The 25,831-nt window shown below is 36.8% G+C and overlaps 1 protein-coding gene across 1 annotated transcript; it reads right to left on the bottom strand.

Moving 5' to 3' along the window:
* Window positions 1-16,748: 16,748 nt before the first annotated feature.
* On the bottom strand, window positions 16,749-25,315 carry slc6a1b (solute carrier family 6 member 1b). Its single transcript, XM_042733527.1, has 15 exons — window positions 24,961-25,315; window positions 23,739-24,097; window positions 23,348-23,479; window positions 23,090-23,190; window positions 22,860-22,969; window positions 22,440-22,572; window positions 22,040-22,174; window positions 21,843-21,946; window positions 21,499-21,623; window positions 20,987-21,099; window positions 20,649-20,780; window positions 19,691-19,793; window positions 19,056-19,156; window positions 18,804-18,971; window positions 16,749-18,218 (listed from the first exon to the last, which is right to left on the bottom strand). The coding sequence occupies exons 2-15, from the start codon at window positions 23,971-23,973 to the stop codon at window positions 18,111-18,113; spliced, it is 1,800 nt and encodes a 599-aa protein (XP_042589461.1). The 5' UTR covers window positions 23,974-24,097; window positions 24,961-25,315; the 3' UTR covers window positions 16,749-18,110.
* Window positions 25,316-25,831: the final 516 nt, after the last annotated feature.

Here is a 25,831-nt window from a genome sequence, read left to right as displayed (position 1 = left end):
GACAGGTTTCATTAACCCTCTGGAGTATAAGGGTATTTTTGGGGCCTGGGGAAGTTTAGTCATGCCCTGACATTTGTGCTTTTTTCAGTTTCTTATAAATATCTAAATGGCTAAAGTCTAATCTCACTGTAATCAGCACAAACTAGGCTATAATAATATGTGAGCAGCATGTATGTACATGATTGTGTTTTTGAGGAAAAAAATGTTATGCGTGGTTAGTGAAAAACTAAAAATGTTAAATCACTTGAATCCTGACTGGAAATCCTCACAGATTCCATTTTTCTCTAAGAAGGAATATAATTGTGAGGATACTACCTTTTCTAGTATCTTGGAAAGAAAAGGGAGATTCGAGATCTGTCTATAATTAACTAGTTCTTTGGGGTCAAGTTGTGTTTTTTTGATGAGAGACTTAATAACAGCCAGTTTGAAGGTTTTGGGGACATATCCTAATAACAATGAGGAATTAATAATAGTCAGAAGAGGATCTATGACTTCTGGAAGCACCTCTTTTAGGAGCTTAGATGGAATAGTGTCTAACATACATGTTGTTGGTTTAGGTGATTTAACAAGTTTATACAATTCTTCCTCTCCTATAGTAGAGAATGAGTTGAACTGTTCCTGGGGGATCTATAGTGCACTGTCTGATGTGATACTGTAGCTGACGGCTGCATGGTTACAATTTTATCTCTAATAGTATCGATTTTAGAAGTAAAGTAGTTCATAAAGTCATTACTGCTGTGATGTTGAGAAATGTCAACACTTGTTGATGCTTTATTTTTTGTTAATTTAGCCACTGTATTGAATAAATACCTGGGGTTATGTTTGTTTTCTTCTAAAAGAGACGAAAAGTAATCAGATCTAGCAGTTTTTAAAACTTTTCTGTAGGATAGGTTACTTTCCCTCCAAGCAATACGAAATACCTCTAGTTTTGTTTTCCTCCAGCTGCGCTCCATTTTCCGGGCTGCTCTCTTTAGGGTGCGAGTGTGCTCATTACACCACGGTGTCAGACTGTTTTCCTTAACCTTCTTTAAGCGTAAAAGAGCAACTGTATTTAAAATGCTAGAAAAGAGAGAGTCCATATTTTCTGTTACATCATCAAGTTGTTCTGAGATTTTGAATATGCTAAGGATTTGGGATACATCTGGAAGATTACTTACAAATCAGTCTTTTGTGGTAGAAGTGATGGTTCTACCATACTTGTAACAAGAAGTAGAATTTACAGTTTTAGCTATATGAAGTTTGCACAAAACTAAATAATGATCTGAGATATCGTTGCTTGGCTCCATAATTTCAACACCATCAACACCAATTCCATGTGACAGTATTAAATCTAGAGTATGATTTTGGCAATGAGTAGGTCCTGAGACGTGTTGTCTAACCCCAACAGAATTCAGAATGTCTATAAATGCTGATCCCAAGGCATCTTTTTCATTATACATGGATATTAAAATCACCAACAATTAAAACTTTATCTGCAGCCAGCACTAAATCAGATGTAAAATCAGCAAACTCTTTAATAAAGTCTGTATGGTGCCCTGGTGGCCTGTATACAGTAGCCAGTACAAACATCACAGGGGATTTATGATTAACATTTGTTTCTCTGGATAATGTTATATGAAGCACTAATACTTCAAACGAGTTATACTTGAAGCCTGCCCTCTGAGAAATCCTGAAAACATTGTTATAAATTGAAGCAACACTTCCCCCTTTACCTTTTGGAGGCGGCTCATATTTATAACAGTAATCTTGGGGTGTAGACTCATTTAAAATAATGTAATCATCAGGTTTTAGCCAGGTTTCTGTCAAACAGAGTGCCTCTAGATTATGATCAGTGATCATATTATTTACAAAAAGTGCTTTCGTAGAAAGGGACCTGATATTTAATAAGCCAAGCTTTACCATTTGTTTATCCGTATTGCATCTGTTTTTTATTTGTTGAACCTCAATTAAATTGTTGCTCTTAAATTGGTTTGGACGTTTTTTGTATTTTCTAGCCCGGGGAACAGACACAGTCTCTATAGTGTGATATCTAGGTGAAAGAGTCTCTATGTGCTGAGAATTAAATGACTTCTGTGACTGGTGGCGGGTGGAAGACGGTCGGTTTAGCCAGTCTGTCTGCTTCCTGACCTGGGCCCCAGTTAGTAAAGTACAAACTCTAAGACTATGTGCCATATTTCTAGAGAGAAGGGCGGCACAACCCCAGGAGGGATGAAGACCATCTCTTTTCAACAGGTCAGGTCTGCCCCAAAAGCTCGTCCAATTGTCTATGAAACCTATGTTATTCTGCGGGCGACACTTAGACATCCAGCCATTGAGTGATGACAATCTGCTATGCATCTCATCACCACGGTAAGCAGGGGGGGGACCAGAGCATATTACAGTTTCTGCTTGCAAGTTCACACACCTCTTTAATGTTATTTTTAGTGATCTCTGACTGGCGAAGTCGAACATCATTAGAGCCGGCGTGAATAACAATCTTACTGTATTTACGTTTAGCATTAGCCAGCACTTTTAAATTTTCTAAGATGTCAGGTGCTCTGCCTCCCAGTAAACATTGGACTATGGTGGCTGGTGTCTCTATTTTCATGTTCCGTACAATAGAATCGCCAATAACTAGAGCACTTTCATCAGGTTTCTCAGTGGGTGCTTCACTGAGTGGGGAGAACCTGTTTAATATTTTGATCAGAACAGAAGAGTGGTGTTTAGACCCACGACTATGCCACCTCACAGTCACCCAGTTGCCCTGCTGCAAAGACCCTGTTACCGGAACCGAACAATGTACAGGACTCCCTGAACTAGATGCATCCAAAGCTGTATCTAGAGCCGTCACATTCTTACTGTCCTCAATTAAAGTTTGGATGCGTGTCTCTAATTCTGAAATCTTCTCTATCAGCCTAACTATTTCCCTGCATTTATCACATGTGAATCCCTCGTCACCGACAGAGATAGATAAACTATACATGTGGCAAGCAGTGCAAATAACAAGCCATTACTCACCGTGCTTGATGAAAGATTCTTACCACAGTTGTTTGAGGAACTTGTGAAAAACCAGAGAGGAAAAGTCAGAAAGTCCAACAGCCAGTTGCACAGGGAAGTGTTGAGCCCAACTGAACCAGTTTGTGAATGAGCTGTTAAGGGGTGATTGTGTTGAATGCTGAACTGAAGTCTATGAAGTCTATTCTGACGTATGATGTCTATAAGATGTATTGTTCTTCCTGGGCAATGATGCGGAGCCATATATTTAATATCACTAATACACAGCATGCATGATACAAGGAAATGGTCAGTAACATCATCACTTTGAAGTACAATATCTATATCAGTAAGATCGATTCCATGCAATATAATTAAATCTAGTTTAGGATTAAAGTGATGAGTGGGCCCGGTGACGTTTTGCTTGACTCCAAAAGAGTTTATTAGGTCAGCAAACTCAAGTCCTAATGAATCATTTGTATTATCAACGTGATGTTGATATCTCTGACAATTAGCACTTTATCAACCGTAACCAATAGATCTGAGAGGAAATCTGCTAATTCTTTTAGGAAACCTGTATATGGCCCCGATTTCTTTTGAGGAACTGAGGACCATACACTACCAGACTTTAAAGTTGTTCTGATCACAACAAATTCATGCAGAAACGTCTGCCTGGTTGCTAGGAGATGCATGACAAATGAAAACAATATTTGTTCTGAAATGGCTCATCATACACGTTGAACATCATACACTATGTGATTTTCTATGAAATCTGTCAACCCAAATCTGCAGACTGGCTCTGACTTTTTATATTGACAAACTAGACTGTGTATAGTGGAACATCTCTTTAGCTCTACATAGCACTTACTTATGCAGCTCCTCAGATACCAATGGGCTCAGATAAGCGTTTGAGGAAGAAAAAAAAAGTCCAACTTGGACCTCGATACCTTCATCATCTTGCATAATGCAAATATTTTGACAGCGCCAAAATGGCCTCCACATGGAATAGACTCAGTGCCCTCAAAGTATCAGCAACACAGTGCAGCACATTCACAGATTTTGTACTCCACAGTCTGAGTGTCCAATAAATGTATAGAGCTGGGGAGGATTTTGGAAACAGTTAAAAAACTTCTGATTAAGAATATTGCTCTTCTTGCCCTTGAGAGAAGAAATGTTGGGAGATGATGGGAGCACAAGCTTATAAGTCAATGTGATGCTGTTTCTAGAGAGTCTGTGCCTAATGCATTGATGAATTGGCATGACTCTATATGAGCTTTGAGTATCATCCCACCTGACCAGTGTTCCCATAGCATCACTCAGTGATGCAGTTTTTAAGGGACTATTATGAAAGAGAACTAGAAACCATACTAATGAACCTGCTTTTCAGCTTCCCCTTTTCCCAAATGTACCAGTTTGCTCATTTATTTTCTTGATATTTTGGAAATAAAGTGGCTAGCTGCTAGTTCATTAATGCTGCTGTCAGACTGTAATTAGAATAAACTCAGTGCACCGTCTGTCAGTCTATTGATGAGAGACGGCTCCTGACAGACAGGCTCTGACAGGCATGACATCACTGACTGCGTTCCGTGGTTCCCGCCTCAATTGTCCCATGCTGTGGATACAGCAGTCTGCTCCATCAGCTGAGCTTTCACCTGCGATCAGTGCACTGTCTCTGCACAACAGCTCACTGATTGGCAGCATTAATTACAGTGAGCCGCCAGCTCTTCATGTTCGCACCAAAGCCTGTGCTCTGACCTGACATGTCTTTCCCTTTCTGAGCCTGGCTTTCAGTCTGACTGATGTGTTTAAACATTGATCTGGTCACTATTTAGAGAGCAGTCTATAGTTGTAATAGGGACTGTGGCCACACCTTTGAGTTGATTACTTTTTGGCAAGGATTGCAAAAGCCAAAGTCATGTAGGACTTTTATTTTGTTAATAAAAAAAATATTTTTCTATTATCATAGAAATTATGCATGTCAGGTAATGACACAAATATGAAATCTATAATATATCTATATTACATAGAAAATAGCTGTGTGTTTTGATGATTTACTGCCTTTACTGATCATTTGTCTAATAATGTTCTGGGTTTAAGTTCTATTAACAGCATTTGTGACAATGTGGATTACTACAGAAAATAATTTTGACTTTGCACAACTACAAGTCCTGAGTGACAGGGCAAAGCAAGTTCACTGTTGTTTTATGGGAAACATTCAAATTCTGTTGTTATGGAATGCTACATGTAAAGGGTACAACTGGATTCCACTAAATCATTATGTTTTTAAAATATACAGAATAATAATAATAATAATAATAATAATAATAATAATAAAAAAAACATGTTTCCAACCACGTTTCCACCGGTGATTTCAGTTGCAACACATGCTCTTCTCTTTCTGTTCTTTCTAAACATAACTGTCTTCACGTTTTGCAATAAAGTTTAAATTAAATCACTTAGAAAAGATACAATGAAATGCAAACTTACTTTGTAATGTACCTTGCACCGTTAGTTTCTTACAGCTCTTTAAAAACGACTTCAGTTATCTTTCTTTTCACACTTTCATTTATCCCCTTTCGGTAAGCTAGTGGTGTCCATCAGTCAGCATTCCCTGCTGGTTTAGTTGATGATAGCAGAAAGCTTCACTGTGACAGTATTTCATGCTTACACATTTCAGTTCAGTGTCCACATCAGCAGTAAAAAAGTTACAGCTTCTTTGCCATTAATTTCATTGTTAGCTTAAATAATTTTAAGAGACTCTATAATTGCAATTGAAAGGGGAATATAGCAAAAAAGAGGAAACTCTTTTTTTTCAATGCAACAGCATAAAACCACAGCTATCGTTGTCTTTTTAGCTGGAGACATGATAATTTGATTCTTAAGACTAATAATATACAGTAAATAACAGTTAAGGCAGAATGGTTCAGGCAGATGCTTTTAGTGGCATAAGGCCATACTTGTATGAAAAGAGAAAAAATAAAAATAAATAAAAAAAAAAAAAAAAAAAAAAAAAACAAAAAAATCACACACACAATGTTGACATTAAGGGTTTATTTGATAAATTCATACAATAATATTTTCTTTTTAATATATATATATAAATAATTAAATTTTTTTTTTTGTTTTTCATTTGTATTTTTGTGCTTTCATTCTGCTTCAAGATAAGAATATATGATGATTGTGAAAACTGCATTTTCTTTGAGCTCCTTATATATTAGGTGACTAATGTAGTATGTCGAAGGCTCTCAGTGTGTGTGTGCAACACTAGAACTAAATAGTAGGAGGCAAATGGAGTTGCCATCACTCAATCTCACAAGTGATTAGACAGGCAAAGACTGTGCTTTGCTCCCAGCTGTTTTCCCTCGCCCTTACAGGGAATGTTGTATTGTTTTTGACCTATCAGAAGTGTAAGAGTAAATGACTGATTCATTATGAACACCTAGTGTTATAAATTCATAATGATATGCCCACAGTAAGTACATAAATAAATAATATAAAATAAAATAATGTATAAAATAAATATAAAAAAAGTTTAACGTCATGTGGAATTTTATTACTGTAGATTTAAAAATCAAATGAGTTATTTTAGGAAGCCTGATTGTATGTCACTGAGATATGGTTGTATGTCATTTGTGTATTCCTAGGCACAAAAGACAGAATATGTGATCAGTAGAAACTGTCAAAATTGAGTTTGGATCAACTTTGAAAAAATTGCTATCTAACGTATTTTAATTATTTTGAGTACCAAAAAATCAAACTTAACTAGAGTAAGCAGAGTAGGTGCTTACCCTTATGGCTATACGTTTGATCTATGCAAAACATTATTAAAAAAAAAAAAATTCTCCTAAGTATGATGCCCCTGTGACATGGACCATGGGAGTTTACTGAGATAAAGCACACATTACAAAGTGTGCTTTATCTCAGTAATATCAAGGAGATCCTAATTGTAGTTTTTAAACTTTATGAATGTAATTTAGAGTACAAGGCTTCTTGCAAGATGTGCTATTTATGATATGGGTGACTCCATACCCTTGAGAAATTGTAGTTTTTTGTTATTTAATCTTTATATTTAACTTTTCTAACAGCCTAGTTCAGAGCAGTGTTATGTGAATCGTGTTTTTCCCTTTTCATGTATTATTTAAAGTGAAAGATTCTCAGCTAATATACAGTAACTATTTTGAGTAAAATGCAGTAGGAGTAGCCAATGTGAGTGGACTGCCGACAGCTGACCTAGGTGTTCACCTTTTGTTTGGCACATATTCTAGTGCGCTTTTGACCCCTGTCTGGTCTTCAATGCAAGCAAGGTGAGCTTCCAAACCTGTCAAGAGTAGCTAAAATTAAGAATATAACTAGGCTATCACTGATTCTTGAGAAGTGGGACAAAACAGGGTGCAAAATTGAAGAAAAAATAAAATAAAATAAAACCTTGTACTCAGACAATTAAAATAAATTTATGTATCTTATATGTACTAAGCTATGAGCTATGCTTTGATGCAACATTCATTGTAATTCATTTTAATGAATGTCTGAAGGTGCTGACAAAAAGTGGGGACACAACTTTGAAATCTTATGAAACACACGTCACTGAAAAACAATCTTGCTTTGATATGAGATATTAAGTGTTGCTTTTGATAAAACAAGCTCCTTTTCATCATTAAATTTTTTTTATCCATTTTAAAGCTTGTGAATGATTTAACCCTACTCTGTGGACACACTGTCTTAGATGTAGTGAGAAGACAAGTGTCATAGATTTGATATAATAATGATAAAATTCAACTAAAGATGATAATTGTGTTTTAAAACCTAATAGCAGTTAAGATTGCTTGACATGTTTTGTCCCATTTCTCAAGAATCAGTGCTATATCATGTTTGTCACCTTTTGAAATGTCTGTTAATGTTTTAAAGCTTCTAAGAAAGAAATGATATGTTTCTGTAAATAAAGCATGAAGCACACAGGAGTGGTTAATGATGTGGATGAATTTCATTTGTTAAAGGGGTCATATGATGCGATTGAAAGTTTTTCTTTCTCTTTGGAGTGTTACAAGCTGTTAGTGAATAGATAAGATCCCTAAAGTTGCAAAGACTAAAGTCTCAAATCAAAAGAGATATTCTTATTAAAAGTTTAGACTCGTTCACACCCTCCTAAAACGCCTTGTTTAAACACACCCCCACATGTCTACGTCACTGTGTGGGAAGATTTGCATAACACCGCCCAACTTTGATTGTTGCTGCTGCTGCCGGAGCCATGTTGTGGAGATGCTGTTTCGTTGTGAAAGTAAAAATACATTTTTGGCCTTTCAAAAGAGGACACAACTAGAAATCAGTGGTTAAGTTGTATTTACAACACTGTTCCAGAACAGTTCAACCCAAATATTGTGTGCAGCACATTTTATGGAGGACTGTTTCCTGATCCTGGGAGAAAAGACTACAATGCCGGCTGTTCTGACTCACAGTCTGTAAGTATGGTTTACATAAGTAAAGGATTTGCCACTGATGATTCAAACACGAGTTTTGAGTAGTGTAGAGCAACGGTTGTTGTTTGTCATTTCTCTGATCACAAATGCAGACATCGTTTTATGTTTTTGCGGCGTGATGCAATGCAACTTGTAAAAACACAGTATAAGTCATTATGATACGTAATTATGTCCCCACTGGATGCAACAAATGGCTTGTTTGTAATGGGTTTTATTGGTTTTGTCTTGTCTCGCCTGTGTTCTGACTGGGACACACATAACAGTATGGTAAAGGGCGTATGTCACACACTTGAGGCATTCGGCCAATTACAAAAGCAGGGCATAGACGAGAAACAATAATGTACAGTATGTGGAAAATAGTGTTTTTTGAACCTTAAACTGCATAAACAAATTTCATTACACCAAATACACAAAATAATGTTCTTTTTAGCAACATTATATGACCCATTTAAGGAGTCAGTATTTTAGAACAAATAGTCATATAAAAAAATCGTAAGTGAAATCAGAGGAAAAACTGCTCAAATACTCTTTCATTGGATGAAGAGCTGGGATGACTTACTTTGATTAAATGATTCAATGACTCTCTCAAACAAACAATAAATAATTAAATAAGGTGCTACCCTGAAGGTCTAGCAGGGGTGTCCAAACCTGCTTCTGGAGCTTCAACTCTAATTAAACACACCTGAACCAGATAATCAAGGTTTTCAAACTCACTAGTCACGGAAAAAACAAGTGTGTTGGAGCTTGTTAGAGTTAAACTCTGCTGGACAAATTGGTACAAATGGTACAAATTCATTTAGCAGATACAGAAAATCCTTCTATAAAACACAAAATGCCTCCTGTTATTTATCTGCATCAAATCCCCTATACTCAATAAGCACAAAGATAATATTTTACCAGTAAATAAAACTTAAGCATTAACATGAACATTTTACTTACAGTTGAGCATGAAACAGACTGTTTCCCAAGAGGGCTTTGTTTGACCAAGGAGGTCAGTCATGATATTTTATTCTACTGCTCACCTGTCTCTTTATCTAAACACAGTTGTCTCATTAATACCCCTAGTGGTGAGGAGTTTAATTGCGGGCTAAGTAACTGCCAGGTGTCTGTTACATAATCAGATATCAGAACTAGTTTTGGCATGTTTCTTATAAGCCCTGCCCACACTGATTCTATATAAATATCACTGATCTATAATACAGATTATATAGATCAGTAATGAACATTCAACCAGATATTAGCTAAAATACTGATAGTTCCATTGGTTGAGCCAAAATGAAAGCCGTTGTAAATTACTCTACAAACATACACTTAACTCAGTACAAAAGTATTACTGTGCCACTGCATCTGTGTTGCAGTCTCATGTATTCTGTATTTCAGCAAAATTAACTGTTTATTTTTTATTTAATGGAGTATGATGACTGATCCCTCCTGACGTTTTGTCTGCTTTACTTTTAAAGGATTAGCTCACTTCCAGAATAAAAATTCCTGATAATTTACTCACCCTCATGCCATCCAAGATGTTCATGCCTTTCTTTCTTCAGTCTGAAAGAAATTAAGGTTTTTTTATGGAAAACATTCCAGGATTTTTCTCCATATAATGGACTTCAATGGGAGCCAACGGATTGAAGGGTTAAGTTTCAACACGGCTTCAAAGGGCTCTACACAATCCCAGCAGAGGAATAAGTGTCTTGTCTTGTGAAACGATCAGCCATTTTCTTAAAACAATAAAAATTATACACTTTTTAACCACAAATGCCCATCTTCACCCAGTGTTTACACAGCGAATGTGCAAAGAAAGTCAAATGCCTTTTCCCAAAAAAGTAAAACAACACTGTCGGACAATTTCAAAGTTGGAGGAGAAAATGAGAGTTTTTCGCCCTACCCTACCTTTCTGAACCAGGTACACAGCAGTCCGTATGAGCTGCAAATGCTCCACATACCCAGACCATTTGTGAGAATAAGTTCACGGGCTAATTAATATAAATAGGATTATACGTTGCTCCCTTGTCATTTGAGATGTAACTTAAAGCTTAAAGATTTAGGAATAAGTACATAAAATGATTTATTTGCCAAATGGCAGATACAGAAGCAAAATGAATTCGACTAAATCATCATCAGCAACAAAAAAAAAAAACTGTAACTGTATATATTTGTTTTCTCAAGAAAAGCAAATTTTAAAAGTCCACTGAAAACATATTTTCTAACATTTTTAGTCATAGACAACGTGTTGAAGATATATGTTATTGTCAACATGCCTACATGGTAAATAATAATATATTTATTTATTTATTTATTTTATAAAAACAAACATCAGGAAAATAATTCAACAATAAATTCCTCAGAACATTTTGCTCATTCTGAAGATTTTATTTTTACCTTTGTTTTCCGTATGCTTGTGTCACTTACAGTTAAAGTCATTCTCTGATTTTATTGTTGTTTGAAATATTGCAACGTTATTTGGCAATATTTTAACCCTTGTGTGACCTTATGGATATTTTTTTTTTTTTTTTAATTTTGTTTTGTTTTTAATCATTTTGCCTGTCCTAATGCCAACTGCATATATTTTGGAACAAGTGTGTATTTTTTGTTTTATTGGAATTGTAACAATTTCACCCTCATTTGCTTTTATAAATCTATTTTACACTAGGTACAAAAATAGTTCCTCTCAGGACTTTAAGGACAAAAATGTCCTCATTGAAACACATTAATCCCAGGGCAATTTAAATATAAAATGATGCGGTCTTTATTAATAGGATTTCATTCTGTTGGCAAGGCTTCATTTTCTCAGGTTTGGTCTATAAAGCAAATACTCACATTTTTCCTGTTTTCTGCTTTTGCTGCATTATAGAGCCAGTTGGATAAATTGTGCAGCTATAATTGTGCGGGTGTTTTGGTATGAATGTCAGAGTGTGGTTTGTATGTGTCCTAAAAAAAACAAAAACAAAAAACAAACCTTGTGTGTTTGTATGTGCAATGTTTGATAGAGAGAAATTATACTGTACTGGAAATCACAAATCCCACCACTGTGTTTGCCAGTGGAGCTTTGCTGGAATCTAATGGGAAAATTTTGGTACTGCACCCAAGCAAAATCTTACAAAAAGCTCTTTTTTTTTTTTTTTTTTTTTTTTTGCGATATCAACCTCAAATTTGGAACACAACTTGTTTGCATTTATGGTTTTGATTTTCTAGCAATTTTTGGATTCAATGTGTTTTATAAAATATATATTTTATGTAATAAAATTGCTCATAAATCATTTTCATTAACTTAAACCTCTATAACTTTTTACCACTTTTGTAGCTTCAACAATAATCTGTCAGGGGTCTTCTTTAAAATGAGACCAAATTAAAGTCTGTACTCCCGAACTTCAAATTGTTATGACAGTTTTTGGACTTTTTTTCAACAAGGGTTAAAGATATTATTATTTGGGGTATTTTGCATGGTCTGTTATTAAAGTAGTGTCACCTGGGTGGTAGTTTTAACCTTATCACTTAGCAAACCCAGTTAAAAAAGTCACTGCTTGCCACTGGTACACAGACGAAGAACTAACCGCACGTGACATTTCCAGCGTAATTACATAATGCATTGCAGAGCTAGTGGTGAGCATTTGTGGATAAAAATTATATATATATATATATATATATATATATATATATATATATATATATATATATATATATATATATATATATATTTATTTTATTTTATTTAGAAAATGACCAATTGTTTCACTAGATAAGACCCTTATTCCTCAACTGGGATTGTGTAGAGCCCTTTGAAGCTGCATCAACCTGTTTGGACCTTCAACACACTGGCTGCCATTGAAGTCCTCTATATGGAGAAAAAACCTGAAATGTTTTTCTCAAATGTCTTAATTTATTTGCGACTGAAGAAAGAAAGACATCTTGCATGACATTGGGGTGAGTAAATTATCAGGAAATTTGTATTCTGGAATGAACTGACCACACCCTTCCTCCGTCAAAGAAACTCTTCTCATGTGGGAAAAACATTGATATAAGCTTGTGTGTGTGTGGAAACCCACAGCTTCTGAAATGTGGAGGGGATATTATTCAAGAGTTTTCTGTTTCAGGTACAGTGTTCAATGAACTGCACTGTTTAATGGCACTTCGAATGGGTCTGGGTGGGGTCTGCTCTGCTGAGCAGATGTATGGGTTCCAGTCTCTGTTTTAATCTATTACATCTAGGAAAATTCTATTTCATCTACAGAACTGTTTAAAAAAATAAAAGAAAGAAAGAAAGAAAGAAAGAAGGAAGGAAGGAAGGAAAAAGAAAGAAAGAAAGAAAGAAAGAAAGAAAGAAAGAAAGAAAGAATGCAATAAGTCCAGTGAAGCTATTGTTTACAGTGAATTTAGAACAGTTTTTTTTTCTCTGTGAATTTAAATCAGGTTTTTGACCACAGCTTCTTGAGGCAGAATTTGTGTTTAATTAATGTTCAGTGGACACTAAACAACACTAAATAATTAGTGGTTACACCGCACTGGTACACTGGTTGCACTTTCTATATGATGTTACAGAGGTCTAGTGTTGGTTTTTACCACCACACCACAATCAGGCCAACCAAAACACCAGATTCTCATGCAGAGAACCAGCCTGCAAAAGCTAATTCAGTTTCCCTGACCCTTCTCTGAGTTACATTGTAATCAATTTGCAATTTAAGAACAGCCAAATCTGTTAACTAGGCCAGTGTAACTAATTTCTCTTTTTAAGCCATGTTACTGCTATTGTGTGCTTCTGATGCTAGCGACCGACAGTATGGAATAACATCACTGGAGGGGGCTGGTCTCGCCTGGGGTGCCAAATGACCACACAAGCACTGCACGCAAGTTAATTGCTCAGTTAAAATCTGGCCAACATGTACTTTAAATTACTAGTTTAAAAATTAGCCATATTTTTGTCATGTAACATGCCATGGTGCAACACATTTCTGAAAAGTTAATGCTGTTCTACGTTGACTATGTTCTGTTAAGTGATCACACGGCAAATGGTTTTTGGATATATCCTCAAGTGCTTTGTTCATTTGACTTGAATGATAAACAAAAGGTTGGAATGGTTCTGGTTGGCCGTCATTGTCTGAGCCACTGTCATAATGTGAGGTAATTGTCTGTCAAAACAGAACAACACATGATCAACTAACCAGAAATCTGTGCCTCTCAAAATGTGCTTGATTGCTCCCTGGAATATCAGTTTTTGAAAGTGCTATCTTCTCCCCCAGTATGTATCAAAATGAGTAACTCCTTGAAAACAATAAAATAAATGAAAACCTTGCAAAGAACTAAGTCAACCAATCTGTATTTATACAGTGTACTGTACATACTCTTTCAAAATGACTTCATAAAAAATTATTAATGGATACATGAAAAAACAACAACAACAACAAATATTTAACAGAGCAAAGCTGTAACTAACGTATTAATAGAAACAGTATTGGTCCATTCAACATCCAACAAAGGCAGTAGAGAATAAGGAGATTACTTCATCCTAGCTTTTACAGCACTGATTGTGAAAAGCAGGGAAATTGATTTGTCAAATAAAAGGAAATTAAAAACCTGTAATGACAGGGAACCCATAATGTCTGAAACAAATATACTATCAGAAAAAATGATAGACCCATTTAAAACACTAATAAATGAAAAAGGTACTTGCAGAAATGTGACATGGCAAAAAAAAAAAAAAAAAACTCTCTGGCAGTACTGATACTAAATTATCATTCTTTTTTTCCCTCAAGTGTCCTCTGTAGTGCCATCATGAAGCAGTCTGTACATCAATGCAACTAACAGAAAAAAGATTAGATATTCAGCAGCTGTCAGTTTTATAATTTTCAAATAAATGTATTTTATGAGGCATGTGTGTAACATCAAGATACATTTGAAATAATTTGAATAAATGCCTTAGCTAACAGTGAATATCCTGGCCTACCATGTGCAAAACACTGATAAGAGCATACATCCGTGTGTGTGTGTGTGTGTGTGTGTTTGGACAGACCCAATTCATTATCTCCACAACATTTAGGCCTGATGACGGCAATGGCTAACAGTATTGCTGCTTAAAATGTGATTCAGATTTGACCTACATAACTATATTATAACATTTTGTGATAAAGAGCTGCTATAATAATAATAATAATAATAATAATAATAATTTTTAAAAAGTGTCAATGTTGAATTTTGAGTCTTTTTTATTAGGCTTCTAGGCTTGACTCTTTGTGAAAAACAGATTTACAATTATAGTTTGCGCACTGCCTGAAGTAAATTCCTTCCATCACATCTGTCATTGGTTCAGGACTGAAGACTCCAGGGAGAGACCCTGACATGAATCCTCCTCCAAATGTCTCGTCCCTGATCAACCCCCTACCCAGACTAGTTTCAACATGCCAATTGGATCCACAAGCACAAGCTATTATCTCACAGCGGTAGTATATGCGGGCCACAGGGAATGTCAGAATATGGAATTCTACAATGTAACCTCTGGGCTTGATCATATGGATATCAGTTAGGTTTCAAATAATTGAGGAACAGCTTTTTTTGTTTTCTTTGTTTTTTTTTTTCTTTTTGTTTTTTTTTTCTGTAAGCGTGTTTTTAATAAGTTTAATAATCATTGGTGGTAAATAAATAATTTGTTTATTTGTTTGATTTGACAATCAGAACTAGTTTAATGATGGAGCTCCATTGGGACTATAATGCTGAAGGAGGTTAATTATCCTCTTTGGACAGAATCCATCAGGGCATCTATTAATCCAAGAATAGGTCAAAGGAAGCCATTAGGAAAGCTTCCTGTCTCCTGTGCATGATCTCCCAGACTGTGAAATGTGAGCAATGTTATACCACATTAAATAATAATAAAAATAACAATAAACAGCTGATTTTTAATAATACTTTCTCCACTTAAATGTCTATGAGAGTTTTTTATTTATTTATTTATTTTAATCGAAAAATATGTCTGTATTTAAACGCACAGTCTTAGGTTTAAGCGCACCTTTATTATGCCCAATTTTAATATCACATTTGGACAAGCACCAAATAATTATTGACACAAGACCATTGTCAGCCGAGACCAGGACAACTAGATGAGCCCCAGATCCCCTGCAAAGACCTTGTCTCAGACCACCACCGGGACAAGACCACAGGAACCGGTTGAATCCTCTGCACAATCTGATTTTGCTGCGGCCTGGAATTGAACCGCTGGTTTCGTCTGGTCAGAGAAGAAATGACCCCCCGACTGAGCCTGGTTTCTCTCAAGGTTTTTTCTCCATTCCGTCACAGATGGAGTTTGGTTGCTCTGGCTTGCTTAGTCGGGGGCACTTCATTTCCAGCGATATCATCAACGTGATTGCACAGATACTATTTAAACTGAACTGAGCTGGATGATGACATCACTGAATTCAGTGATGAACTGCCTTTAACTGAAAAATTTGTGTTTACTATTGTCATTTTGCATTATTGACACACTATTTTCCTAATTAATACTGACACAATCTGTATCGTTAAAAGCGCTAGATAAATAAAGGTGACTTAACTTGATGAGACGGCACACATTATAATCTATAGTACTTTATTTTATTTTTTTTTAATCAGATAACACATGGCAATCATGCTTTTATATAACACCATCTAAAGACATTTATTATATATATATATATATATATATATATATATATATATATATATATATATATATAGATATATATATATATATATATATATATATATATAATTTTTTTTTTACATATCAATATTTTACATTAGGCCCAAACAGTTAGAAATATACAAAACAATATTTTCTTTGACTAGACATATAATCTATTCTCTTATAATCTTCCATAATTGTTATTCATTTGTTATTATTACTATTCTTTTTTACATTTCAGAAAGATATGTGCTTTATATAGTTTCTGAGATCAATGCATTATTGCAGTAAACAGCAAATGATATAAGGTTCATCAACAAGACAAAAACCTCAAAACGGACATTCACAGGTACTTTTACACGGTACAGTTTTACAACATTGTTTCAGAGAGAAATCTGATGAATGGTAAATTTATACAATTTCACGAAAAACTCTTATTGATTGCACTTTTTTTTTTCTTTTTCATCAGACGCCTTGCAGAGAATAAATCAACTAATTAATCCAGATCTCTGTCACATGTAGCTGCCATAGAAGCAAACTAACAGTGCTCTTTTTCGGATACCTTTGTGGCTTGTGAACTTAAAGCTCTGTGCTTTTCACCAGTGGCATTTAAAAAATAAAACAGTGGAAATAAAACAGTCATTTCTCTGTCTCTCTCTCTCTCTCTCTCTCTCTCTCTCTCTCTCTCTCTCTCTCTCTCTCTCTCTCTCTCTCTCTCACACACACACACACACACACACAGTCACACACACACACACACACACACACATATCCCTTTATATGATTTCATGCAAATTATTTATTGCCCATCTAGTCTGTAGATTTAAAAAGAAAACAGCATCATTTCTCCTTGACATATTTTCATTCGAACAACGGCTCTGTCAGTTTTTTGACACAGAGTGCTGGTTTGTCAATGATGTCTGACAAAATGACCCTAGAAACCATGGCAACAGACTATAGCTTTTGCTCAGAAGTGATTATTTGCTGAAGGCTGCTCACAGCTATAATCGTTTTTGATCCAGGAAAGCAAATTTTGGTCACTTTCGCCATTTTTCCTGAGGAGTGGCATGCAAATGTGGTGAGCAGGATTAACAGTGGTTTCACGGGGTACGTCTGCCCCCAAAAATGACTTTTCGGACCCTGTGCAGTGATACGGTGCAGTTTTTCAGATCTGTCAGTAGCATAAACATGAATTTGGTCCGTCTTACTCTTACATAGAAAACATGTACTAAAATGATCCTAAAAAACACATACAAAGTTATTTTGTCTTAGAAAATAAAAAAGGAAAAAAAATAGTAACAGTCTTTTTTGACGTCAATTGGCCCCCGCGGCTGGTAATTCATCGCTGCCTGGTACATTTGTAAACCAAATCCATACTGGTCTTGTGCTTTTCAGGGTTTGCTCGGGGGCTAAATGGGAGAAGGGCTATTTGAAACGGTAGAGTCTTGAAAAGTGTAGTCTGGCTACGTAACCTTGACATCCAAGGTTCATCATGCCCCGTTGCACGCGCCCATATTCTCGCTCCCTGCTTTTATATAGATATATAAACGTGTGTATATATATATATATATATATATTCTTTTTTTTTTTCAGATACAATCAGATACAATTCAATTCTAACCTACAACTGTATTTTTAATACATTAATTACATGTAATATCAAATTAACATGGTGGTGTTGTAATTACATTGGGATGCCAAATCTTGAATTATCACTTAAATGATATCCTCTGGTTACACTGTGACCCTTTCTTCTTTTTCTTTTTCTCTTTTAGAAAGACTAATATCTTGCATATGAAATATAGATTAATCCTAGAACATAGCTGGACAGATTTTTTGGACCCTATGTATATATGTACCAAAACAATACAAACTGTAATCAGGTTGGTTTTCCCTCGGAGGTAGGTGAATATACTCTAGACATGGAAGTCCTTGGTTGTGATCAACCGTGATTACTCTTTTATTCTCTCTCTGAACGTTGACCTTTGATCATTCGGGGTGAAGCAGGGGCAGGGGGGTTAGATGTAGGCCTCGTCATTGGCTGGAGTGGGGTTTTCAGGTTGCTGTTCTGGCCCGTTCTCTTGAGTCCGAACCACCGTCGTGGGCTGAGTCATGATCCGAAGGCGCTGCAAAAGGGAAGGAAAATCATCAGCTGCCATTCCAGGTCGGACAAACTATTCCTGCTGAGCAAAGAAAGTATAAAAGCATAAAAGCTCAAATCATGGCCCTTGATTGGTACAATTAGGAAATCAAGGTGCAGTCGAAGCCAAATCCAAACATTTGCGTCCCTGGTGGGAACCTGTGATTCGAGTGTGTCAGGGATTATTACAAGCTTCATCCATGATATTCACGCTGTCTTGGGACTGGGACTCTTTGTTCCTAATTACAAGTCTCAGAAACATGATTCAGAGATAGAGAGGTACGCTTCATGTGGCGAAAAATACTCCTGTAAAAAAAAAAACTCCTGTCTAATTCGTTCAATCAGTCCTAGTCACTGATTGCATGCTCAAATGGCAAGAACTAAAGACTAATTGATGCAATTAGAATGAATCCAATGGCCACGAAATAGGAACAGTGCATGTTTCACCCCATGCTGAAACATCTGCATTAATAATGCACGCAATCTAAATCAATTACTCTGTCGTCAGTGGAGATGCTTTCATGTTGCCTGACAGATGCACCTGTGGCTGCGAGGAAAATGCAAGCGTTACCTCTTTATATGAGCCCTTCAGGGTGAGGAACATGTAGCCCATGTATCCTGGGATAAGAACCATGGACGACAGGGCCATGCACCAGCCTACACCTTGCCCCCACTTTGGGAACACGTAATTGTTCAGTGTAAGCGGGACCATCTGAACGGCGCTGAAGAGGAACACACCCTACGACAGAAGGAACAAACAGTCAGCCTGTGTTTCCACCTTAGGAATGTTTCCTGTACATAAAGACACCATAAAACTGCTTACGGCCACAATTAGAGGGGTGAATGCGACCCAGCACAGCTTCCACCAAATGCAGGGCTTGTATCCAATCATCTCCTCAATGTTGCCGTAGAATTTATTGACACCTGCGGTAGGCACAGAATAAAAATCACGGGGAGGGTCACACGCTACTGCAAAACAATGCACGAGCAGTTCGCTGAGGATTATTGCTGGGTGGAGGCCTGCTGTATGTGTGCCCCCTTCATAAATGCAAATAGAGAATCATGCTGTAGTTTGCATAATCAAGCCTGCCGTGCACAACAATTAAAATTCCACAGGTACATATTCATTCAGATCAACTGAGTGTGAAAATGAGTCTGGCAGTGAGATTAGCATGAATTATAAAGATCTTTGATAATAATTAGCATGCATTATGCGTCATGTCTGGATGTGAAGAATAAAAAGCGAATGAATTAATACAAAACAAAATAAAAAGATTCCATGTATTCATTTAATAAATATGAGGTCATAAATACGGCATGCAATTTCTTTTTTAAATATTTTGTTTGAAATGCATGCTAAATGTCACGCCACAGGACACTGCAGGCAACATCTCAGCAACTTAATATCTGCTTGGAAAAGGAAATTTACTGAATTATTAGACAAAGTTGCATATTTACCATAGAACCAGGATATGGAGATGCATTCAAAGAACACCAGGAACAGCAGACACATTCCACTGGCAGAATAGTAGTCAAACAGTTTGAACACGTAGAGACCACCCTGTCGAGAAAAGAATTGCCCTGATTAGCGAGAGATGTGGTTCATTTACATTGGTTTGTAAAACCAGCTCTTTCATTTCGTTAGCTGCATGGTAGCAGCAATGAGCATTAGCGAAACTAGCTTTTTCTTCCCTGCTGTGAGTATCAAGATTGGCCTGAAAAGTATGTAGTATTTGGGTTAGGATAATACATAATTGCACATCCAATGGTTCAAATTGTTGTGAGCATCTGAGCGATTTGCTGTATTACCATAAGTACTTGGGCTCTTTATTAAGGTCAAGATAAAATGATGTTTTACTTCTGTAATGTGAAATATTTCTAAGTTAAACTGCTTGCGCAGAAAGGAAAACAAATCGAATACAAATGAATTGGATCATGAAAAGTGTCAAGTGACTGTAAGATGCACTGATGAATGGTATACAATCATACCATATACATGGTCTCACCCAAGATACACCCGAAACATCTCATTCCATCATTTTCCTGTGCGTATTCTAGTCTATTTACTTTTATTTTTATGTATTTAGTGTATTATCTGTTAAGTAATAGTTGGAATTCATTTTTTTTTCTCTCCTGCAGTCTTCTCTAGCTTTTATATAACAGTGTGAGGTTATATAGTGGTTGAACACTCCATAGTCATTACATATCCCAGTAAAAACACTCAAATGTTTCTGTCCTCTGATGTGATTCTACTTAATGCAACTTCAAGAGCTCTTTTTCCACTCTTTGTATGTATTTTTACCATATATTCCATTACATACAAAGGTTTAGAATAAAATCGTGATAAGCCTCCATCTCTTTTCATAGGGTGATGTGAAATCCATAGAAAGATGAGAACGAGTATGTGTGCATTTACCTGTGTGATGTTTGACAGGCCAATCAAATAAGACACAAGGCAGACGACAGCGATAAAGATCTCTCGTCTTCCTCGTAGCAAGTGGGGGAACTCGTCAACGAGAGCAGTGATGAATCCCTCCACCGTACAGAACTACACAGCATAAAAAGCATTTATTCCGAAAGATTTATATGATAATTAAAAGACAAACACTAAAAGGATATCTAAATGAACTGGCTGTATTCAAGTCATAAATACTGGCTGAATTTGGAATATTATGCCACTGTATAAGCTATTCTGAATTCAGCCTTCAAATCGACATACAGTACTATCGACATACTTTGAAACATGCTCTTTACCTGACTGTCAATGCCAAGCATAAGCAACATGGAGAAAAACAGGATTGCCCAGAGCGGTGAGATGGGCAGCTGTGTGACCGCCTCGGGGTAGGCTAAGAACGCCAGTCCTGGCCCTGAGATCAAAACAGGTTTACTTAGCTTTAGAATATCTGTATTATGGCATAGACACAAATACATGTAATATGCTATTTGAACAATACAGCTCCAATGTCTAATTTCAGTGTTGGTCACTTTTATGCATAGCACAGATTGTAAACCTCAAATCAAATATTATGATAGTCATTTTATTTACAACTTATGTTATCTGAGATTTGTAATATTAGCAACCCTGTTACCAAAAACCCTAAAATAAGCAAGTTGCATATGTACATAAATAATATGTATGATTTTTAAAAATAATTACTGTGGTAGCACCTTTAATGTTTGATGTCTGTGTCACAAATTTAAGAGATTGCATAAAGTATAGTAGTAGGTCTTCATCCAGTGATCAAACTGAATTCCATCATAATTACCTGATGCAGCCACGTCTGCTATGGGCCGCTTTGTGATGTGGGCCATGAAACCTACGATAGAGAAAATGACGAATCCAGCGAACATACTGGTGAAGGAATTGATGCAGCAGACGATGATAGAATCTCTGAGAAGCAGACGAGAGCATGTCATTGTTTAGTAATCCATCATTATTTATCCTATTATCTGTGTGTTGTATTGAGAGTGACGAGGAAGCCTTTTTTTTTGTAGGCAAAAACGCTTGGCTGTTTTGAAATGCAAAATTTTCACGCATTTGACTGATTAAAGATGCATATTAAGGATAACATTTGAACACCCTTTAATAAATCTTACAGTTGCTGCATACTTGTAAACATTATTGTTGAAAGGGTTGTAGCTCCCAAGGGCGATCAGAGAGCCCAGGCCCAGACCGTAAGAGAAGAAGATCTGAGTGGCTGCATCAAGCCACACCTAAGAGAAAAGACCAGACATGGTAGAAATTCACCAAATTATACGCCTGTGAACACACGTCTGTTACCGTATGATAATTACAAAGCGCTCTACCTCTGATTCTTTCAGCTTGCTGAACTCAGGCGTGATATAGAACAAAATGCCCTCTTTCGCTCCAGGCAGCGTCACTCCACGGATGAACAGGATAAACAGCATGAAGTATGGGTATGTTGCTGAGAAATATACCACCTGAAAGACATATCAACAGCCTTAAGAAAAAACAAAACAAAAAAACATGTCTGCTTTGATATTATGCGACACTGCGCCGTGATTCTATCTGAAGAAAAACAACAATTGGGAAGCTCTTTGAAAGCATGACAGACTTTCATTATTTAGGAGATTCTGATCCCAAAGCCTTGATTTTGAATATTCAGAGCTTTATTGAATTTCTGAACATGTTAAAAACAAATAGCATGGCCGAATGTCACATTGTGACGTGCAAGGGCATTCTTACCTTTCCAGTCCAGCCTACGCCCTTCCAGATACAAAAATAGACCAGAACCCAGGCAATGGCCAGTGTTATTGCTAGTGGCAGTCTTATCTCTCCCGGCTTTTCCAAACCATCAGTCAGTTGATGCATGTTACGTCTGAGCGAGAAAGGGGAACACACATTATTAGAGAACGTAGATGTAGAATTTATATCTGTCAGCCCATTTAACTCACAAACAGTTTGAAATAGAGCCTGTCTAATTGCCGATGCAAAACATTCAGCTAGGGCTGTTTGCCAAAAATAGCACAATAGCCGCATTTTTGTGAAACAACAGTGGTTCGTTTGCACAGCCGAGGACAAAAGGAAAGTGTTTGTGTGTTGCTAGAATACGAAATTCCAGGGTGTTTGAGAAAAAAAAAGAAAAAGAAAACAATCTGCCCTTACTCCCAGAACTCCACGACGGCGCTCGTCATATTGGCGGTGTTTGCCATGCTGTAGTTGGAGAAGCATTTGTCTGTATTCCAAGGGTTGTCACAAGATTTCCAGGGGAGCTCCTGAAACAGGACATTTCAAACAGGAAAATCCCTGAGACAGCGCTTCAAGAATCTAGGCAACCGTCTCTGGCATTTTAGCAATTTCACATTTGATACCTAAAATGGAAAATGTGTACTTACTGTGGTGAATGAGTTATACAGGTAGTAAATTGCCCAAGCGATTATGACTATGTAGTAAATGTTAAGCCAGAACGACAGGACTGCTGCTGCCAGGCCAACACCTACGGAGACATGTGCGCTAAAATAACTCCATATTTCAGATCATTTTTGGCAAGGACACAGAACGACTGCGCTATAATGCAGGGACACCATCATTTACATGCTGCTAAAAAGAGCATGGAGTAATTAATCAGAGGGTTATTTGTGGTTCTTGATTACCTTTGAACATAGGGGCCAGTTTCCACACTCCAAGACCACCAATGGACGTGTACTGACCGAGGGAAGTTTCCAGAAGAAACAACGGGACCCCAGCAAATATGAGGGTCAAAAAGTAAGGAATCAAGAATGCCCCTATACAGACAGAAGAGTAACATAATGAGACATATTCAAATATGTATCCGATTTAAAAATCCACGCTTCCACTGCGCTTCCAATGATTGCGCGCATCCTGGACAAAAAGCGTAACCTATTTTGTAGTTTATTCAATCTGCAGAGTGATTTTCGTTCATTACGAAATCGGATTTATTTATTTATTTATTTATTATTATTATTTAATCCTTTTGTTAAGAGGGGGAAATGCATGGTAAAAACAACCAGGGTTTTTCTTTACCTCCTCCGTTTTTTCCACATAGATAGGGAAATCTCCAGACATTGCCAAGTCCGATGGCATAGCCAACACAAGACAGAAGAAAGTCAAATTTTCCCTGCCATGTTTCTCTGTCGGGAAGATCCTTTTTCTTCTGAACTTTCACCACCAGAGTTTTTGGTTTGTCGTTGGCGGTGGGCGCTTCGTTCAGCTCGGTTAAAACATGTCCGTCAGATGCTTTCGTGCCGTTCGTGGCCATGTCTCTGGGTTTGGTCCTGGCAGTCGGACGGAAGAGTTCAGCACCGGTCCACGTAGACAGCAGCTTCGCGGTTCGGTTAACCCACGACTAGAGTCAAAAAACGCCAAAGAAGCCTGACACTGACCTGGAAACCATACAAGACAAAGCGAGTTTAGATATACACATTATTTCACCCGTGCTTGATGTTCGTCAAATGCATTCGATGTCGATTCATCAACACAATAACGTAATAAAAAAAAGATGAAATAAAACAAGATACAAATATCCAACAAAATAAAATACAAATGGCGCACTTTTGATGGGCGCGCGGCATAAAAAGCTCAGACAAAACGCGTCTGTCCACATTTCTTTATTTTAAATAACTGAAAGAACCGATTTTGTACATTTCTGTTATCTAAAACTTTAACGGTGCCTGTGGTTTATTGCAGAATAGTTTGCTGAATGGCAAAGCATTTGCATTTCTTACTCTATTTTAATTATTTAAGGGCCGAAGTTTAGATAATTTTCTCTCAAATCCAAATAATAGATCTCATTTTGGTTATGTCGAACAGTTCGAATAATCTCGTCAGGTGATTACTTATTGTTTACATCCAGGTAAAATCAGCAAAGATCCGAGCGCTCGAAGCCTTTGCGCGCGCCGTCAGTGAGAAATGCGGGATCAAAAAGTCGCGCAAAACTGTCAATTTACAGATTATGACGGAAGCTTTTTAGCAGGATTAATGAATGCTTGACGAGTGCGAGACTAACTTATCGATAAAAACGCAAAATAAATTAAATAAATGCTACTAACTTGCACAATACTGTTGTAGAGTGTTGAGTCTGATAAGCGCGCGCAAACATCGCGTTTCACTGAAGTCCAGCGTTAAAACAGTTTGTTTTAGATGTTTAACTTTCAAACAGCTTTGCAGGAGGTTTTTTTTCATGCATATTAAAACTACGAACACGAACGCATTATTGTTTTATATCAGTCAAATGTGATCTACTTACACTGGAACAGTTTTCCTGCCAGTTTGGTTGTGGCGGCGCGTATCCGTTGGTTCCTCTCCAAATCAGACACTTGGAATTTTACTCTTCCAAACCCGTGCAAAATGTTTCCATGAAGTCAAGTGACGCAAACAGCTATCCTGAGGGGTAAGGTGAAAGAGGGTCTGGTTGCCTGGTGCTGTCCAATTCTGTGGTGCTGAAGGACAGGGGGAAAGAGGCAGAGACACGAGCAGCTCCGTCTACCATGAGCGTCCAGAGATGTTACATGAAGCACAGACCGTCACTCTCAATGTCAGCTCAAAGTCGACCCTCCCCAAACACAACATCTCCACCACTGAGATCCAAGACACTGGGCACCTTCTCCTCTCAACGCTTTTTATATGCTTTGTATAGGTTTTTTTTTTTTTTTTTTCAATTGGTCTTTGCGTGACACAGGTCATGTGTTTATCAGATGACTGACACTGCTCACTCGCTGTAATTACTTTTTGCAAATCATTTATTCATTCATCTATTTTATTTGTAATCTATTTTATTTTAATAAGTCTGTAAATGTGGAATTGCAGACCAAAGTACACCAAAATACAAATAGGTGTACCTTGCGGTATGTTGCAGGATATTACGATTTTAAAGCATGTCTCTTGTTATTAAATGGATTTGCTGGATAAAAATAACTTTTGCTAGTCATATCAGGTTGATATATTGGCCAGGCTGATTAATTTTTAAATCATCAGCATTGACCAATGCATAGACAGGATTTTTGTTTTATAATTGTTTGTTTTTGAGTTGTGTTTTTAAAAGAGTTACTATGGTGTACAATTATTTTTAGCAAAGTTGGCAGAAATCTCAGCACATTTGCTTTCATTTAATTATGAGA

The sequence above is a fragment of the Cyprinus carpio genome, chromosome B11, assembly GCF_018340385.1.
Source record: "Cyprinus carpio isolate SPL01 chromosome B11, ASM1834038v1, whole genome shotgun sequence".
In the NCBI taxonomy this organism is placed as follows: domain Eukaryota; kingdom Metazoa; phylum Chordata; class Actinopteri; order Cypriniformes; family Cyprinidae; genus Cyprinus; species Cyprinus carpio.
This window is presented reverse-complemented; position numbering and strand designations above follow the sequence as displayed.

Coding starts and splice junctions, on each gene's coding strand:
- slc6a1b (XM_042733527.1), bottom strand. CDS start 23,973: ATGGCCACGAACGGCACGAAAGCATCTGACGGACATGTTTTAACCGAG. Junction 21,100..21,498: donor AGCAGACGTGGCTGCATCAG/GTAATTATGATG, acceptor TTTTGATCTCAG/GGCCAGGACTGGCGTTCTTA. Junction 20,781..20,986: donor TGCTTGGCATTGACAGTCAG/GTAAAGAGCATG, acceptor TATGCTGTGTAG/TTCTGTACGGTGGAGGGATT.